This window comes from Nanorana parkeri, unplaced genomic scaffold, assembly GCF_000935625.1.
Source record: "Nanorana parkeri isolate BGI_ZX_2015 unplaced genomic scaffold, ASM93562v1 scaffold2119, whole genome shotgun sequence".
In the NCBI taxonomy this organism is placed as follows: domain Eukaryota; kingdom Metazoa; phylum Chordata; class Amphibia; order Anura; family Dicroglossidae; genus Nanorana; species Nanorana parkeri.
The window spans coordinates 209108-224125 of NW_017308387.1; the positions used below are offsets into that span (position 1 = coordinate 209108).

The 15018-nt window shown below is 43.8% G+C and overlaps 1 protein-coding gene across 1 annotated transcript in view; it reads left to right on the forward strand.

Annotated features, from left to right (window-relative positions):
• The first annotated feature begins 828 nt into the window (after positions 1-828).
• Positions 829-15018, forward strand: part of WDR60 (WD repeat domain 60) — a 45755-nt gene continuing 31565 nt past the window's right edge. Inside the window, exons 1-5 of the mRNA XM_018572745.1 lie at positions 829-928; positions 9975-10028; positions 12287-12734; positions 13085-13161; positions 13817-14131. Coding sequence (XP_018428247.1) covers positions 914-928; positions 9975-10028; positions 12287-12734; positions 13085-13161; positions 13817-14131 — 909 coding nt within the window. The 5' untranslated portion in view covers positions 829-913. The remainder of the gene's footprint in view (positions 929-9974; positions 10029-12286; positions 12735-13084; positions 13162-13816; positions 14132-15018) is intronic.

Consider the following 15018-nt stretch of genomic DNA (forward strand, 5'->3'; position numbering starts at 1 on the left):
TGAATGAATGCTCTCTACTGATATGAATGAATGTATTCTACGGATATAAATTAATGTTCTCTACTGATATGAATGAATGTACTCTACTGATATGAATGAATGTTCTCTACTGATATGAATGAATGTTCTCTACTTTAAACGGGCCGCATAGGAAACAATTCCTTTTTTTGTGCATTGTCATGCGACAGCCGAACTGCTGCAAAAGGCATGGGTGTGAACAGGGAGCAACAATCTCAATGAAGCTTCTAGTGTTTAAATGATTTCAAAAGTCATTTTTAATCATTAAAATAATTCCTGATTATCCTGCCATAAAGGTCCTTGTTCAGGCACTTTCTGCTACAGGGTGACAACACTATATGCCTGTTTTCCAATTCTGCTTCCGCGTTGTCACCCTGTCACATGGGCTTCTGATGGTGGCAATTGACATTGAAGAGCATTGTTCCACCATTGTCACTGCAGCAAACATGCCCTGAGAAACCACATGTAGACAGGAAGTGACTGTAAACAGGCTACAGGAGATCAAATGTGCTGATATGAAACCAAAACACCCAAAAAATGATGGTGTATTTTATTGGAAAAAATAACTCAGTTGTGTGCGATACACAGTGATTTCATGTAAGGCTTCCAGATACATCTGAATACAAATAGTATTCAGACAGACAAGCGAGCTGATATTGCCGCGTACTGCAACGGGTTAATTCTTTTCAGATTACCAACACTGCGCTTCACTGTTCGCTCCGCCCGCTCCTCCCGGTTGCTAAGCAGGCTAACGCCGCCGTCGTCTAGGTGATGCGATCTGCGCGCATGCGCAGTGACTATGTGGCCCTGTGTCATGGCGGCTACGCATAGTGTTAGCTGTCCCCGGTGTCTGCCATGGTAACGGAACGCGGAGACTGAGGATACGTGCGGAGCCATGCAGCAAGAGAGGGTATGGTACAGGGACTCAGAGGCTAGCGGTTGTCTATGGCATTTAGCCTGTATTTAGATAGGCCTGCCTGGGATTTGTAGTTCTATGACAGCCTGCCTCACTGCCGAGCTGCACTAAAAAGTCTTTATTTTCTTTATCATATTGTGCAGGACTTTAGAGGGGGGGTCACTCTACCCAGGTGACAACGAGTTCTCTCTAATAACAGTCCCATGTGTGTGCAGACATGCTGCTGGTTTCAGGTATTGGGGACCCTGCAGAGACCTGAGACATGTCTGCACATGGGTAAGATCCTCTGTGAGTATCACAGACATGCCTCAGGTTTTGGAAGGAGTATAGAGGGATTAGAACACCTGCCAGGTTATTATTGCTATCAGTGTCCCCGTTAAGGGGCCCATACACCTTGCCATTATCGTTTGGAAATCGAACGCGATCGGGTTTTCGTGCGATAATCGGCCAATTGATGGGAAGCAAACAATCACAATTACTGTACAACTGGCCTAATTTCCTCTATTAGTCAGGCTGGACAACTTTTTTCGAATCGTACTAAAATCGATGAATTAGTGGTGTTTTCACAGCAAGAACACTGCACATGCGCAAACAAAAATCCCTTTCATCGATCGTTGAAATTTGGTGAGTTAGTATTACTCACAAAAAAATGATCGAAATGACATTGCGCATGATGGGGTATTCGAGCTAGAATCGAATGACGGTTCGATGACGGAACGATAATCGCAGAGTGTATGGCCAGCTTTAGGGAGATTCCACCCCTTGATTTGCCCTGATGGCCGTTATCATCAAAAGTGAAAGAAAATCATCAGAACTGGAATAGATGGGAAGTCTTCCAATGGGGACACTAGTCCTGCTGACCACCAGGGATTTTTTTTCTCACTTCCTGTTGTGGCTATTGCACAGGAAGTAAAGGGAAATTTCCCCATTGAGACACAGATGGCAAAACAAGCTAACAGGTTACTAACCCTCCCTGGCTTCAGTTTTACTTTAATCCTGCCATGTCATCTCACTGTAAGGACTAGTTCACACCAAGCGCAGAGCAGTTACAGAACGCATCAAAAATGCATCCAATGTATTCCAAAGGTATTTTGGGCTCTAGTTCACACAAGAGCGTTCAGTTCCAGAGCATGTGGAAAAACTGCAGCATGCCCTATTTGTTCTGCTGTGGAACGCACCAAAACGCATGCACACACATAAACGCATGTACACATGCTGGAACGCACTTAAAGCCCATTTTCGGCTATATATATACACACACACACACACACACACACACACACAGTGGCCAGATTATTATGACCACGCCATCAGTACTTCGTCGGGCCACGAGATGATGAAAGGTGATGCGAGGAATCTGACACTGCACTGTTGCCCTTCTGTTGTCTTGTACCAGTCTTGCCCCTCCCCCGTTCTGCCCTAACATTGACTAGTCACTGACGGCCACAATTCGCACGTTCAGACCCAGATTTTCGGCTGACAGTCCAGTCTTTTAACACTTTAACAATGAGCCCCTCTTGAACATTTAACGAATTTGCTGTTTTGCTGATACTCGCTCCATGGCTCCACGCCAACAATCGTCCCGCGTTCAAAGGCTGTTAAATCGCGGTTTCCCCCGTATCTTCAGAAAAAAATCACTCCTACTGTCGTGGTAAACAACCTGTTTCCCTATTTATAATGGTCTGGCCCTCTAGCAACTTTAGCGCAAAATTATAGCTAATTAGCCTACAAACGTCAGGTGGTCATAAAAAAATCTGGCCACCCAGTATGTATATGTGTGTGTGTATATATATATATATATATAGCCCAGAACACGGCAGAACACACTGCACTGCATGTGCAGAAACTCATGCAGATTTGGTGTGAAGAAGCCCTAAAATCTTGGGAGTCACCCTGTTTATCACCCCCTCTCCCTGCATGATGCACACATCTCCCTCGTTGTTCCTCTCATTCACCGGAGACCTGACCAGCGCTCTTCCCTGCAGTTGCTGGGTGCTTTGTATATGACTTGGCACTTCTCATGTGTCAGATACAGAAAATGATAATATGAAATCACCTGCACTTCCTGCAGCGTACAGAACTTGAGTAAGAGGTTGGCGCTTGAAGTGACAACACGGATGGCGCCGTGTCAGATACAGTCCATAATAGAAGTCACCAGCACTCGATGATGTGTGCAAGAAGCATAAGCACTTTTTATTCAATTGTCACATGCGTCATACAGCCAACGTTTCGGGGCCATGCAGAGTCCCTTCTTCTGGGCTACATAGTGACCTAATAAAAGATACAGAAAATGTTTGTTTTGTTTTGGTTACTGCTTGATAACATTTCTATATGGACTCTGCACAGTACTCAGCATTATGTTATGCACAAGGGATATGAGTTGTTTTCTTTCCCTGTAAGGTTGAGTTCAGATGGCTGTAGTCTCCGCTGACCTCTGAAAAGCGACCGATAGAGGGTGTAGGGGCAGCGGCTGCTTGGTGTTCAGGAGGCAATACTGCTGCCTCCTTAATGCAAGGTCTTTTTTTTATCCCAATGGAATTTACTATGGAAGTACTGCGCCAGAACTGTATACCCATGTGGTTGCAGCGCAGCTGTCTCATTCATTTAAATGGCGTGTTTGACAAGGTGCAAACCACACTGTCTGTGTGAACGAGGCCTAAATGTGACACAGTACTTTTTAAGCCACGCCTCTTACCTAGTTTAGTCACACCCAGTTTTTGAGACAATGAATTACCATTTTTATCACACTATAAACTATTTTCCTGGATTGACATCTGTGGTTAAGCGCGCATACACACTCTGAGACCAGTTTCTTCTTGAGAGTGCTGGACTACTCTAGAAGGTTGTGTTGTGGTGTGTGTAGGTCTGTAGGCAACTCTCAAGTCTTAAAGAAGAACTCCAGACAAAACTTTTCCTAACCCTAGCAGTGGGGCTACCCCTGCACTGCAAGGGTTAACTGCTCGTTTTTGTCTAGGTGCTCAAAAAAAAGTTAATCTCACCCAAACCGCTGAGCCGGCTCACTGCTTCTCCGAACACTGAAGCCTCTTTCCTCCTAAGCTGCAGAATTGGAATGTTCCTCGGCATCCTCACGTCTATACACAAGGGGGGATTTATCAAAACTAGAGCAGACAGAATCTGGAGCAGTTGCCCAGGGCAACCAATTAGCTTCTCTCATCTGTTTGTTCAGTTAAGATTTGAAAATGAAAGCTGATTGATTGCAGTGCACAGCTGCTCCAGATGTCTCTGCTCCAGTTTAGATAAATCCCCCTCACAGTGTATATATGTAATGATTTGTGGCACCTTTAGACTGCTGCAGCGTAGGGGGAGAGAGGCTGGAAGGAACAGTCTAAAGGTGGCCATACACTCTACAACCATCGCAAGACTTAAGTCTTGCGATGGTTGTAAAGGGATTAAAAAAACGTACGATCTGCCTATCTTGGACAGGCAGATCGTACTCTCGATCATCGCAAGCCCACCCCCCTGAGGGGCGGGCTTCCGATGACCGCAATGCTGAACGGGCAGTGTGCGCGTGCGCACACCGGCCCGTTCAGCATTTATCTTCCGAGCACCGTTCTAACCAGCCGAGAATCGTACGATTCCCGGCTGGTTTTCGAACATGCTGGTTCGACAGAAGACGTGCGACCGTACAGTAGAAACGGTCGCACGTCTCCGTTCACACTGCTCGATTATCGTACGAAAAACCGATCGCATACGATTATCGTACGATAATCGTGCAGTGTATGGGCACCTTAAGAGCAAGCCGGCTCTGTGGTTCAGGTGAGTATAACTTCTTGTATAGGCCCTTGACAAAAATGCAGTTAACCCTTGCAATGTTGGGGTGTCTTTGGGTGCAAGGGTTAAAGGAGAACTATGACGTGAGTGCTTTTCACTCACCTCATAGTTCTAGCCGACCTGTGACAATGAGACTGTCACAGGTCAGCACAGTAGATCGCGAAGTGAGTAAACACATACCGGCGTTCGCTCACCTCTCGATCCCGTCACGGCTCTCTGCCGTGACAGGGGAGGGGCTGGATTCCCAGCTCCGATCCTCCAGCGCTGACTGGCGGAACAGACGGTGGAGGGGGCGGGTACAGCTGGCTCTCACGTGGATCCAGACATAATTGTCGGGATCCGCTTCAGCTGCGGCGTCTCAGTATACTGCAAGCTGTAGCTCACGGTATACTGAGCTTAGGGTGACGGGAGGGCGCTAGTTTGTGTCCTCCCGTTACCCTAAGGAGAACTATGGGGAAAAGCCCTAACCCCATAGTTCTCCTTTTAATGTTTTGCCCATAGTCCTTCTTTAAGGCTATCGTCACACTGACCTCCGGTGTTTGGTTTATTTAAAGCTAAAGTCTATTTAAAAGTTTTGTGGGGGCATTCAGCACTAATAATAATAATGTGATTCCAGTGGCGCGAGTCCCACATAGTGCAATAATCCCCCTCTCAGTGATGATGTAAACTCCCCACAGCCTTGATTTTCCGGCGCTGGAAGCATGAGAGACAACAGCTGCTATTGTGAAGGATTGCACTATTCGCTCTCCCCTTCCTGTCTTCTCACCAGTTCCCAAAAATCCCTAGTATTATTTTGCCAGAATGCATTGCGCTCATATCCGCCCAATTCACAGATTCTGGCAAAATAATGCAAGGCGTATTGTGAATAGCCGATGGTTGTTCTGTCATTCATCCACCCCTGGCTCGTTCACAGGTTTTGTTGTATTCTGGGAAAATAAAGCAAGGCGTACTGTGAATAGCAAAGGGTTGTCCTTTCATTCATCCACCCCTGGCCCATTAACAGATTGTGTTGCATTCTGGAAAAGTAATACTAGAGGTTTTGTGAATGGGCGCTGAGACTGGAACGGGAGGGTGAATGATGCATTCCTTCACAGAAGCAAGGTAATAAAAAATCATTACAGATATATTTATATGTTTAGCAATCTCCTATAAACACATGTATGTCATTGCTAGTGTGAATGTGACCTAAGGAGACTATGATGCATTCCTTACTGAATCAGTAAGAGAGGATAGGGAATAAAAGCATCACTCCACAGGAATGCGTCGGGGGGGTGGGGGGGGGATGGTGTCAGCAGGAATTATGCAGAAAGAAGCCACCTCTGTACTGTATGTCTGCCTCCTATAGGCCCGCACCTACTGAGCCTTATGGTAAACCCTGATCCTAGAAGATGACTATTACTTGCTGAGTTAGGTGACATTCCTTGTGTTTCATACACATTTATATTCTGTGTGTTACCTAGTAATGTCTCATGACCTGAACTTGTTAGAATTCACTAATTTCTCTGATCATCATTTTTAATTTCTACGAGCGTCTTATAATTGGAATGCTGTCAGAGTCTCACTTTGTGCCATATTCAAAAGATTAGGATAATGCTTCCTTCTAATAACATGCCAGCAACAAATGCTTTCATATGGTGCACAGCAGGTAGATCTGATTACCCATATTAGGTTTATTCTAATATAATTCTGCTTCTTTGTGCAACTCCCTTACATAAACTAAAGAAAAGGGATGTTACATCATGTGGCTCATTGATGTCTGTCACATATTTCTTTCAAAGTGGGACACTTTTTCAAGTGTAGATACAGTGTGATGGTTGACTAATAGATGATAGACTTCTAAAACAGGTGTATGAGAAGCCTGTACAGGGAAGCTGCCATTCTCTGATTTTGGAACCACATACTAGTTAAAGTAAACCTATCATGAAAGAAAAATGGGGGGGGGAGGGGGAATGCGTCATTACTGGCCTCCTTCTGCAAAATGCCAGTTTTCTGGCTGCTTTGCTGAGTCGCTGTCTTCAATACATTCAGAGTTTCTAACCTGAGATTTGTATGCCTGTCAGGAAAATAAAAAGTCATAAATCCTCATCTATCTGATAAGCATTGCTCTGGTATGCCCATTAAGAATCCTCTAGGCACCATTATGCTGAGCCAGAAAGCAGTATTGCTAAACCAGGAACTACCAAAGTGACATTAGTGCTGTGTAGGATGTAAACCCTGTGCACATGTTCATCATCAGTGGCCACACAATGACCAAAGAGGACTTCCAAAAACCTGGAAGTGGCGATGGGGGACCGAACATTGATCTCACAGCGCTGGAGAAGGGCACACTTGTAAGGTAAGTGCATCCTAATGTGCAAGTATGCTGCGCATACTTGCCAAACGGGCAAAAATGTGGTGCATCCCTAGCTTCTCTCCACCACTCGGTGCCCCTGCCTGTCCTCCCTCTGCCTGTGTCGGCAGAGGAAGCAGGGATCGGAGGGGACACATAGCCGATCCAGCTGCCGGCGCCCAGCAGGTAGTAGAGAATCTGTCAGGAGGCTGAGCGGGGCAGTGTGGGCGGAGAGCTCGGTCTCCTCCTGTGGCAGGCGGAGCAGTCAGGATGAAGAGCAGACCACAAACACTCAGCTTTCAGTACTCATCGCTGAGTGATTGTAAATAACTAACTAAGGACATAGTATGCTTGCTGTGTTTCCAGTTATGAACAAACAGGAAGTGCTCTAAATCACTTCCTGTTCATTCATGATTGTGGACATAGTATCAGTTACTATCTCCTCAGTTTATGAATGGACAGGAGCACTCAGCATAGAGGATTCCTGTTGATTCATAACTCGGGCTGCAGAATAAGCGATTTAGGACTCTGTGTCCTCAATCTATTTTTCTATTTTAAAAGGGAAGTCTAAACAGACTCTTGATATTTCCCCAAAGCCCATAACAAAAAAATAATCTAAGAACGTTTTAAAAAGTTGGAAAAAAAAAGTAATTTTCAGTTTCGCCCTGACAAATTTTTTTATGATGGGTTTGGTCTAAAAATGTCATTTTGGTGAATCCCTACTTTTAATAATACCTCTATGCATTAGAAAGAAAACAATACATTGATACACTGTTTGCACATTTTGTGAGATAAAATGCATCATTGCCTACAATTTTAACCCAATAAAGTTGGTGACATTGACATTATAATATTTTACAACAGGAAAAATGCATTTGTGTTTGAATGCAGATACTGTGTATGGGCAATGGCCCCAATGGGTTTCCTTCTGCCGGTGCCAGGAGGATAAGCTGCTCATGTCTGTTCATTCGCTAAAGCTGAGAATCACTTACTGTAAGCATAATCTCCTAGATGGCAGACTGTTGTCTGTATCCTGTCCGTGTAGCTGCGTCACTGTTATGAGAACAGCTGCTTATATGAAATGAAACCCTTTGCTGAGTAATATCCAAAAACCGACAAGGGTTCTGCAGGATTTGTAGTTTATGGGAGGGAAGTATTCATAATTGGTTAGAGTATGTGGATCAAATTCAAATTTCAGAGCATCACATCCCATAATGAAAATGTTATAACTTAGCGGCATTTACCAGCTATGACTTATCAGCTGCTACATCAATACAACACTCCAATATATAGAAACACATTTATATATGCCATGGTATAAAAGTATAACAAAATTTAAATTGTAACATTATTGTTTGGAGTGGATGTAAAGTTTAGACTCCGTATGGCAGAAGAGACTGTAAGTTTCTTTTTCCTTCTAGCTTCTCTGTACGCTGAGCCGTGCATACGCAGCTCCGTGCACAGACCCGGTATGCCGAGATGAAGTAACTCCCATGCACACGTGTGGGGTTTATGTCATTGGGGCTTGGCCAATCGGCTGAAGAATCGGAACTCGGATAACCGCTGCGCTAGAGGGGATCAGCTTTAATAAGACATTATTTGTACCCATAATGTCCCATATAATTTGTCTTTTCTGTGACTTGTTATATTTCTCCGGGATGTTGGTATATCATTTAAAGGGAAAAATACTATAGAGTACAGGCAGTCCCCGAGTTACAAACATCCGACTTGCATACCAACCCTACTTACAAACGGAGACTATTACTGTACAGCAGGGGGGTCTTAGGCTGCAGCCAAAGTATACCGCGCAGCGTTCAATTAGTTGTACTGCTACTGCGCTTGTGCTGACGAGGAGTGCCCGTCTTTTTGGATTTATAGCACTGTACGTACATTATAGGAAGTTGGCTCTTGTACGACGTGCAGACAGGAGGTGCCCTTCTCTTCTTCCGGGTCACTGTGGGTTTTTACTAGGGGTGCACCGATACCGGTAATTCGGTGTCGAGTACTGATAAATTTTCTCGGTACTCGCCGATACCGAATACTGAGTACCGGAAGTCCCATTCAGGAAGCTGGCTCCATGCTCCCTCGTCATGAGGTGACGAGGGAGCATGAAGCTGGCTTCCCGACCAATCAGAAAGCCGGGCGCCACGTTATTTCACCGTGCCTGGCTTCCTGATTGGCCTGAAAGTCATGAGGTGACGAGGGAGCATGAAGCTGGCTTCCCGACCAATCAGAAAGGCGGGCGCCACGTTATTACACGGTGCCTGGCTTCCTGATTGGCTGGAAAGGCGGCTCCATGCTCTCTCGTCACAAGTGTAATGACGCGCTGCCCGGCTTCCTGATACCGGAAGTAACGGGCTAGGCAACGGAGCATTTGGGCGAGGACGAGTACTCGCCCAAATACTCGGGATCGGTACCGACACTGGGATCGGTACCGATACTAGTATCGGTATCTGTGCATCCCTAGTTTTAACTGCTGTCTGTTTCCTCTTTAGGAAGATTTAATCTCACTTCCTGTCCTTGAGACAACAGGAAGTGAGAGGAAATCTACCCCTAGGAAGGGAAATTCACTCCTGTAAGAGTTATCATGGGAAAACGGTGTCTCCACTAAAGCTTTATCACCAATCCTTGTTTCCAATTTTCAAAATCCAATTGTCATAGGGACAGAAAGTGAGGTGAAATCTTCTGAACAGTGGCACATACAGGAACACAAACGCTACAGGGGGTAAACCCTTTGCTGTGCTGTGCGAAACTAAAATACATTTTTGGGCTGGAGTTACACTTAAAAAATGTACCTGTTCCAACTTGCATACAAATTCAACCTACAGTCCCTATCTTGTTCGTAACCTGCGGACTGCCTGTATATATTTGAATATATCTGGTTGTTATTTACCCTTGTTGTATTTTTTTTTCCTTTAGCATAAAACAAAGGAGGACACCTGGAAGTCCGAGGAGCTGAAAAAGCACTTGAAGGTTATGTAGACTTGTCTTCTCTATGTGGCATTAGATTTGTCTTATCATGGCTATCCACTTTAGACTGCCATTGATTTACATTTACTCCTCACTGTTCTGGAAATTTGCTGTATTCAGCGTGAAAACCAATGGCCGCTGGTGAAGCATGACATTATCAGCAGAGCCTGACTGTGTGGAAAGCTGTAACCTAGGAGATGGCAAAGGACCGAATATTACTTATAAAATGTCATAAATCTGTGACAATGCAGTGATTTCAGGCCAGAAATAGCTAGACTTCCAATTTATTAGTCTGTTGTCTGTCAGCTTGGAGCACTATGACACGTCTAGTTTAGACAGCTACTTGCTCTGGGACTTCCTATGTTTGTGCTAAATCAATGGGCTTTTATAATAATGAAAACTGTCGGAGGAGGAGGTCTAGTTGTTCAATAACTTAATTAAAAATTGTTTCTGACCTAGTTTGGAACACACTGTATTGTTGAGTTGCTGACCTGACAATGAGACAGGAGCCCTTATGCAGCCCAGTACCTGACACTGATCAAATAGTTTTGTCTGTGATCACATAGCTCACTGCATTGTGTTAATGGACAGCGCATCATATATAGGGCCGAATAAGGGAATCTTGTGGTGCATCATTTGAGCTTAATTTCTTAGCTACCTGGATGTAGGGTTGACCAAAATGATTGCATATGTTAATGGAAGTTGGTACCACTCATGCACCGTAAAAATATAAAAGCGCCAAAAAAACCTGAAATGATATTAAGGCCATTGTGTATAAAATGGTGCTTAGTTGTATTTTTTATTTAAAATGTAAAGTTCACCTTTTTAAAAATAATAATAAATGCACACTTCTTCATAAAAGAAAAAAATGTGCATTCGTTGTTTTTTGGTAAACTAGTAAAGCACTGCAACTGCAATCAATGGACCGCAGTGCTCCGGCTCCTGCAGATTCTCCCTCCTGTTCCATTCTGTAATTCAGTAGCAAGGACTAGAGGATGAATGAATGGACCACAAGATCATGAAGTGCAAAACTTGGTTCAGGCATTGAGGTTTGTTTTACCTTCATTGTTAGGGGTTAAGTTTTCCATATTCTGGCAGAAAGTGGAAAACCTACTCGCATGCCCACATGTTAGTGATTGGTGGTAGTCCGCTTGCTTGGAACCTGTTTAAGTAGTGCTTCTAGTCATCACTGAGGCCACCGCCCCTGGAGGACATATTCAGCTTTTTCCTGAATATGTCCTCCAGCCAGAAGGCTGGTGAAAGGGATTAAGTGCATTTCTGAGGCTAGACTCCATTAGGGCCTGGCAGAAAAACACTCTCCTTTTTCCACGGTATCATTCCCTTGCTGACGAGGGAGATTTTTCAGCGCTTTCTTCAGCAAAGTAGTGACACCTTGCTGTTACAGCCAGTGAGTTAGCGCTCCAGGTGGGTCCACTCTTGTCTGGTGCGGATATCTGGGTGCAAGTTGAGCACCGCCCAACATTTTCCTCTCTGAAGACATGCACGTGCCACTCACTGGAGCTTATAGCATAAATGTTTTTTTTCTGTACTTAAGCGGGGTACATATAGGAATACTGACAAAGTTTCTCTGCCCTGTCTGGAGAGGAGAACCTTCGCCATTGACAGGACAGCCGTTGAGACATGGACCTTACTCTGAAGAAGCTCCAATAACTGGTAGCTTTGGAGCTCCTAGGCAGTCATTACAGAAGTTGGTTGGTGGGGCTGGGAGGCCTGCCACCAGTCAACAGCAAGGTTGCGTAAGAACTGATTATCTCTTTGGTGTTTCTTTTTCCCCCAGTTGTAGACGCCCCTGTACTGAAGGTAAATATAAGGTCCAAGCTGGTGTGTCGTAATCTCTAAGCAACAGCATAGGACAAGATGGCACTAATCTAATTACATTGGCTGTCCGCAGTGGCTTGCTGTATAGACAGTTTGTAACTTTGGGGCATTTAGAGCTGGAAGGGTAATATATTTGTGCTGTCAAACAGCCATTGTTTTATTTAGAACTATTACATACTGCTTAGGTTCGGATTGTTGCAAATAAGATACATGACGTGCTGGATTTTTATGTTTCTAGGAGACTCTACCGGTAAAGGCCAAGGCTATAAAGAATACAAATAATAGTCAATAGTAATAGTTTTCTATTTGCTCACCTCATTATTGACAATGAGCTTCCATTATTCCTATGCCTTGCTTGTATATTTGTATTATTGTTACTGTGCTTGTTAACTCTGACATGCTGTCTTATTTAGGCTATGCAGTCTGAACCTTCTAATGAAAAAAGACATAAAGAAAGGCGACATCACAAAGAGGAAGATCGAGATGAGCATGCAGACCGCAAACACAAGTCTGATCGGAAAGAAAAAAGAGACAGACACGATGAGAGTGATAGGCAATCAGAAAGAAGAGAAAGACAAGGCAATCCTGAGAAAGAGAGGGGAGAGAGACACGGCTCTGGTGACATAGAGAGGGGGGAGAGAGACAAATATACTGAGAGTGACAGAAATGCCGACAGAGAGAAGGACAGAGTTCGAGAGCGTCGCAGAGAAAAAGAAAAGAGAGACACAGAAAAACACCACATATCTGAAAGGCACAGAACCGGGGAGAGAGAAAAAACCAAAGAGAAAGCATACAGAGGGGAAAATTCTTCTAAAGAACATGTGACATCTGAGCTGAGCAGGGAAGAGAGGATGGCAAGAGAGAGTCTGGGTAAGTTAACGTGCCTGTAGACGCTAAAGTTGGCCATACACATTACATTGAAATTTTACAATCTCCTTTTACTCTGTTAACAGTTTCGTGCAAAAATCCACCTGATTTAGATGCAAATTCAACACATTTTTTTAGGTCGACCCTCATGGTACATAGTTTTCTAGAGGAGCTTGTGCCGAGAAGAATGAGGCAAATTACTTTGTATAGCTCTATGTATATGGGAATTTGTGCTCCACGTTCACCCATCTACTTTGATCCTATCACACTCTGAGATACGAAGAAGAAGCCAAAAATAATAAAAATAAATCTAAGTACAAAGCATGTTAAATCACCTTGTATATTATTCCTAGAAAAAAGCAAACACAGAAGTGATGATCGGGAAAGGCGGCATCTAGAAAAACAAGAAAAAGAAAAGAAGAAGCAAGAGGTAAACATTTGATTTTATAATTTTATTTTTGTATTATTTCTAACCCTTTTGATCCTTGTTAAAGTGTATAAGATGACAAGGCATATATCGCATTCTTTTAGTAAGCCACATTGCAACTGCTAAAGGCGTGTCTGGTTCCTGCTGTCAATTAGTGCTTCCCAGTGGTGCGGGGCAAAAACCCTTCCTTGGCTCCACTGTGTGATAATAAGAGGAAGAGCCTGTACACACCAATCCAGGGTTGATTATTGTAAATCTCCAGATACATGCATGTAAAAAGACTGGTTATGCTCTAGGGAAAACATTCCTTGACTACAGATAGAAACAAATCCATTGATGAACTCCATTACTGGAATATATAGAAGAACCCCAGAGGATTCAATAAATGCACTGTAAGTATAAATAAAAAACACTGAAATCTGTTATCATCCAGCAAAGCCGAGAATAAAGGTGACAATAAAATGTATGAAACTTCCCTTACTCCAATGTATCATTGGAGGTAGCCTTGGTTGTCACCCATCTGGGTTCAGACCGGAACTAAGGGAAAGATGTATATTTATGCTGCTGGGGAGGGGGTTTTAAAGTTAAACGAGTATGGGCAAAGCACAGTTTCATGTTAAATCTACACATATTTATAATACGAATTGTCTGTTTCAAGAATGAAGAACACAAAGATCAAGATACCAGACAGCGGAAGCACAAAGAAGATTTAACCAGTAGAGATCCTGAGAAGGAGAGGAGGAGAAGCGATCGGAAACACAGTGGGGAGCCTGATAGTGATAAAAGGCATCATAGCTGGCGTGAAAAGGAGATGACAGGCAACACAGAGGTGGGGTCTGCTGAAGACTCTGTGCAAAATATGGACAGGCGGAAAGAGAAGCATTCTAATGAGAGACAGTTACAGAGGGAAGACCGAGAAAGAAGACACAGAGAAAAGAGAGAGCAAAAAGCACATGAAAAAAAGAATGCAGAGGTACAGTGTGCCAGTGCATCTACGACAGATAATCTGTCACACATATTCTCATTTATAGGGTTTTGGTAAAGATTGACCAAAAAGATTCACATATGTTAATCTCTCTTAATGAGTAACTCATTTGTTGAGGGAAAAAAAATAATTGATCTCTGGGTGAACAGACTCCTACCTGTTTCTGTTTTGAAGAAATAGGTGTTTGTTGCAGCATGTCTTCTCCAAACTGATTCCTGAGTGGGAGGGTCTGGTTTCATGATAACCAGCTGGTGGGCTTCCTATGCTATAATATGGAAAGGTTCAGTGTCGGCATCCCTTTAGTAATAATTAACCCTTAGGGAGTATCTCACCAAAAATGGAATTCATATTGCAAGGGATGCCGAAACTGGTATCTTAGTGCAAACATCTAGTCAGCCAATCACAGAAGCAGAAAGTGACATTCTGGTGGAGTTCTGTATACCAACTGTGTGTGGAAGGTCTGCAGGCCGTAACATAGAACATTACAGCAGTTACAGTTTTCAATGAAAAGGTCATTTTTAACAATAAAATACAAAATGGCTTGTGTGACAGTTGTATATGCTATATTTTTTCATGTTTTTATTTTTAAAGCATCGTTACCCTTTATCCACTTGAGCATCTGCTTTTAATACCCCTTTACTGCCAGGCAATTTTTCAGTTTCTGTCGCTGTGAGAGTTTAGGTGTCCATACACTGCACGATTATCGTACGATAATCGTGGGAAATCCCGCGATTGTACGCTAATCGCAAAGTGTATGGAAGGCGTGCGACCGTTTCTACTGTACGGTCGCCCGTCTTCCGTCGAACAAGCAGGCTGGAAAACCCGCCGGCAATCATACGATTCTCGGCGAGTTAGTGGCCTGCTTGTTCGACAAC